The sequence below is a fragment of the Solanum pennellii genome, chromosome 5 (genome assembly GCF_001406875.1).
Source record: "Solanum pennellii chromosome 5, SPENNV200".
Classification (NCBI taxonomy): domain Eukaryota; kingdom Viridiplantae; phylum Streptophyta; class Magnoliopsida; order Solanales; family Solanaceae; genus Solanum; species Solanum pennellii.
Window position 1 is genome coordinate 5,752,086 of NC_028641.1, and position 5,551 is coordinate 5,757,636.

Sequence of the window (5,551 nt, forward strand, 5' to 3'; positions counted from 1 at the left end):
TATGATCGTAGAAGAGTTTAGAAAGGATTTAATTATAGATAAAAAAATTTAACGTTCTAACTCGTATATATAAAAATACTATCGGATATAATCAAGTGGATCAAGACATCGAATTGTAAGATTAAAAAGTGGAGTAATTTGCAAGGGATTCCAAATTAATAAAAGTGATCTAAAGAAGAAAAATGAGTTAAGTTAATATGTCCTACATGTTATACTTTAGGGTTAATATTTCTTCAAAAAGCTCAAATGCCATGTGCTTTCATTTTTGTCATTTGGGCCCTTTGAGTTCTTTGCTCATGAATATTTTCTAGACTCGAAATTGATTTCTCTCAATTTCTTTTAAATTAAGCCTGTTGGATAAGATTTGCGTAATATAATTCATATTTTTTATGTAATTTGCATAGTATTAAACAGTAATTTTTTCTTTTACCAATTATTACTACACCTATGTCAAATAGCTTTATCGATTAAGACTTAATAATATAAAATTAATTACCATGTGTTTTTATATCCTTTTGTCAAAATAATTGATATTTTAAACTTTATCGATTACGATTTAATATTATTCATGTAAAACGTTCAACATTAAAAAAAAGTTAGACAAGATACATTGCTCAATTATGTTTTGACTCACTAACTTTCCAATTCAGATAATTAAGTTACTATACTTATGAATTTACAAGAAGCACACTATCAACTAATTAAAACGAAACTTTAATTAAATCTATATTTATAATCAAGCCAAAAGCCAAAAATCCTTTTGTCTTTTGGTAGTGATTAAGTATCCACCAAGTTTTTTACTTTTTCTCCTCACTGCAATAGCCATACAACCAGCATTCTGAATACAATACTCCACCACCCCTCCACCACCGCCGCCGCCACCACCAGCAACCACCCGACCGCCATGGGCCCACATCATAATCAAACGCCACGTCATGGACCTTTTCTTCTGGCCTAAGATTAGAAGTGACACGTCATGTTTTTTAGACTCTTCTATTATGATTGGACCTTTCTCTTTTCCTTCTGCTACTGTCACTTCCACTTGGACCTATCACGAAAAATTTAACTTATATATATTGACATGACAGTAAAAGAGTTATCGATATTATTAAAGTAATTTATTTATTTTCTCATTTTTAATCAGAATACTTATCTCATTCCTAAGTATTTAAATCTGCAAATTGATAGATTACACACCTCAGGTCTTTTCAACTTGCAAATATTCTTCATGGAAGCAAGAAATTCGAAAATTCTTGGATTAATTTCCTTTTTAGAATCTTCATCTGAAAAAATAAGAAGAAGAAAGAAGCAAAAATTAATATTAAACAACAAATTCAGTATGAAAACTTCCCTTTATATACTGAAAAAAAAAAACATCCATTGTATTATTAGCTAGCTCGAACATAGAAAACAAACAAATTTAAGTTATATACATTTATATACGTTAAAGAAAAAAATATTTATACCAAAAATATAGGTGACAAATTATGTGCTAACATATAAAAGTTACTTAATAGTGTGAAATATAAATTAAATTGAAAACATAACATGAGTGAAATATAATTACAAAGAGATAATGGTCAAACAAACATTTAAACTATCGATTTTTCTTGACTTTTACATTTGAACTATCAGTTATTCCTTTTTTGCAACTTCAACCATCATATTATAATATCTGTGTCTTAAAACACACTTCAACTATTAATTGTTCATTTTTCGAACATGAATTAAGCAAAAAGACGATAAATGATAATTCAGAATTGTTTTTGACTATTAATCTGAATAGAAAACAAGTAAATAAAGAAGGCAAAAGACTAAACTAACCTTGTTTAGAAGAAGAAGGTTTAGTAACATAAAGAAGAACAAGTAAATCATGGCTTTGAACAGTATGAGTTAATGCCCATTGCAATGCATTTTTGGCTTCAAGGCTTGAATCTACTAAAATCATTATTTTCCGGCCAATTACCGGTGCCACGTCATCACCACCGGAAACTTTTTCCTCCGGCGCCGACGCCGGAATCATGGCTAATGAAGGATCATTTTTTTCTTCAATAATATTATTTTTGGTTTGTATAGGTGGTGAACGAATTTGAACATGAGGCCTAATTCTATTTAGACAAAAATTTGGCATTCTTGTTCTCACCATGTTTTTTTTTTTTTTTAATGATTTATGTGATGAAAAATAGTTCAAAGTTGATTTATTTATATAAGAAGAAAGAAAAAAAAGAATGTGACAATAATCATGTGGTAGTTGGAAGAAGAAATGATAGTGAAAAGAATTCATCATTTCACTTTTCTTTTCTATAGCTTATTTTATAAAGGGAATGTTGTAAATGACAGAGATAAAATTTACGTATATTTTATCGTGAGTATAATATTATTATTGTAGCTGAGTTTAAGTTCTAGATACTGATGGTGATGAGAAAATATATAATTAGGTCTCTAGAGAATAATGTTATATTTACTAAGATTAGTTAGTAATTATGACGTATTAAATTCTAGTGATTGCAAAGTAAAAAAATTTAAAATTAGATTGTCGGTGTATATTATTGCGTGAATGAAGAAAGTTTATAGTTGAAAAAAAAGGAGGATCTTTACGTATATAGTCGTCAAATATAATATTTATTTTTCTGATGTGTATTTCTTATTATACGTTGTTATATACAAATAATACAAGTATATTATGTATCCGCCAGCAATCCTTAGTTTAAGTGATTGAGTGAACGTTTATTTAGATTATTATTTTTTAAAATAAAAAAGACTCTATATATAAAAGGTATTGTTACGTTACAGTTAAATTGACATGATCTAATACGTTTAAAATTATAAAATTCAAAAAAATAAATTTATATTTTTAAAATTTAATATTTGATTAAACTAAGACACATAAAATAAATTGCTATATTAATTAAAGTGGGGTTTCTTCATTAAGTATTTTTTGTTGCAATGACTAACCCCAACTTCTAGTATGATGAGACATTGGGCCATGACAACTTTTTTTTTTTTAATCTTATGCTAATGTACCTTTTATTTATTTATTTTTCTATTCTTTATTGATTTAATCATTTTTTTCACCTTTTATAACCTTTAATTTGTTCCTTTGTGGGACTATTTAGAACGTGAGTGTCATGAAGATGTAGGGCCTTTTTCATCCTTAATTAGGATTAATAATTATTATTAGTGTAACAACTTCTAATACTTTATTGGTAACTTTAATTTACCTTGCATCATTCATGGATTAATTAGTTAGGATGCTTTATAAAGTCAAGTTAATTTTTACCTTTACTTAGGACAATCATAGAAGGACAATAGTATTTTCGATTTTTCTTTTACTATTTTAATAAAAATTATATACAGATTTGAGTTATATATATATATTGATAGTATAACTGAAAGCACGCTGAAGTATATTTCGAGTCTACAAATTACTTGTGCCCTCTTAAAGAATTATAATCTCCTCACTATTGTTAAGGATTTGAGATACTTCCCCCAAAATAAAACGGAAAATATGCTTATATAATAGTAGCAATGTAAGTTACAAAATTTTAACAAACTCAATAACTGTCTCGGATTATATCACGATTAATTTATTTTCGAAAATAAATAGAAGAAGAAGAGTATTTTCTATATCTCAATATATAAAATTTGAAACAATATCTCTGAATTTATAGACAGCGAAAAAGCAAGATGAAGGGTGTAATTGCATTCTTATTCAATTGATATCTTATAACTTCCATTTAACATATAGTTTGAAAGGAGTCCAGTAACTTTGAACGTAACGTTCAATAATATAAATTCTGAATTCGTTCGCTCTCCGCTATAATAAACACAAGTAAAATTCAATGACCCCACTACGATAGAACATTTTTTGTCGGCAAGATTAATTAGTTTTATACGTTTAAAAACTAATTAAATTAAGTATAATTATACAATCTCTGACAAGTTAACTTCATGGAGCCAATTGAGACTAATCAGTATGTTTTAACGGATATATACTGAATTCCCATAAAATAATTATTGAATTTTAAAGCAAAGTGTGTAATATATGATCATTTCTTTCTAGCGCATGGTTTGTTTTAATTATATATAATTTCCACAACCTTCGTATCTAATTCATATTTGAGTTTAATTAATTAATATTTACGAATTTCAAAAAAAAAATTTATGCACCGCAGGGGATTGGAGGGACATCCTTAACAAGATTTTTTCATTTCTTCGAATTCGAGTGCGATATTTTTTATTACGAAGGATAAAAATGATCTCTATCTTCCCATTACAATTCACATTTATTGAGTTTAAATAATATATATATACAATAATTTTTCGAATAAAGACGTTTGATTAACTACCTTAAACTATATATAGCTACATTATTGCTTACATATATATATATTCTTTAAGGGTCCTCCCCTCTTCGTCCAGGGTTTGAATTTGGTTAAAGAGCTATTGAATGCATTGTTTCACCAGCTTTGAAATAATCTGATGATATAAAAATTATTTACCGTTATTGTGTGTAAAAAATTAAGATACTATTTTAATTTTACAAATAATTGGAAAGTCTATCTGGCTGATGTGAAAACTGAGGTGTGGTTTGGTTATATAAGGGGAAACAAAAGAACAAAATATCCTTTACTTAGATTTTAAGTCACTGTACCCATTGTCCTACATGTATATATTTGTATTCATTTTATTATAATATATAGTATTTTAGAAAATTATATGATTTATAAAATAGCCTCATGGCTTTAGTTCGAATGTCTTTATATATCACGAGCAAGATATTACACCATATCCTAAAAATGATATGTTAACCGTTAGAAAAATGTGGAAATTAATTTAATTTATTTGTATTTGTCACGATACAAGTTCATGATATTATTCATCCTCTTTAATCTAACATGATCTCACACGAGTGCTTCAAAAGATAAATGTATGGATATCTTATCGAGTTCTAATATAAAAACTTGTGTGATTTTGTCTTAACGTCATATCATATATCTTTTAATCAAAAGATTTTTAAAATTCATTTTTTTGATCGAGTGTCACAACATTTATAATAGAAGCTTGTATTTTTGGGAAGATTGTTGTATTTGTCGTGTTTTAGGATATTGTTACTATAGTTTTAGGTCAATTGTGTATACTTTCTATATGTATACATGTAGACCGTATATAACGCCCACATCTGTGTCGAGTAGATCGTTCGACACTTGCAACAGAAAATCAATTTTGAAACTATTGGTGTCAATCGAGTAGGTGATTTTGAATTAGCTCCTGGGATTTTGGGTTGTTTATACTATTTCAAACAGTAGACTTTTCAATCATTTATGCTCGTGCTAATGTCTGATAATTAACTAGCTATCACATGTTAAAATTTCAAAGATATTATAAAAAAGAGGGCAACTTTCACATATAGCAAATAAAAAATTCATATAGCAAAGTTTGCATAATTGCGCTCCATAGCAAACATAGAAACTGTATAATTCGCTATACATATACAGTTGAAGCAAATTGTATAAAACGAAGTGTATAAAACGAATTGTATTATTATAAA

At 27.5% G+C, this 5,551-nt stretch overlaps 1 protein-coding gene across 1 annotated transcript; it reads right to left on the reverse strand.

Moving 5' to 3' along the window:
- Positions 1 to 585: 585 nt before the first annotated feature.
- On the reverse strand, positions 586 to 2,275 carry LOC107019869. Its single transcript, XM_015220232.2, has 3 exons — positions 1,825 to 2,275; positions 1,198 to 1,283; positions 586 to 1,048 (listed from the first exon to the last, which is right to left on the reverse strand). The coding sequence occupies exons 1-3, from the start codon at positions 2,144 to 2,146 to the stop codon at positions 737 to 739; spliced, it is 720 nt and encodes a 239-aa protein (XP_015075718.1). The 5' UTR covers positions 2,147 to 2,275; the 3' UTR covers positions 586 to 736.
- Between the last annotated feature and the right edge of the window lie 3,276 nt (positions 2,276 to 5,551).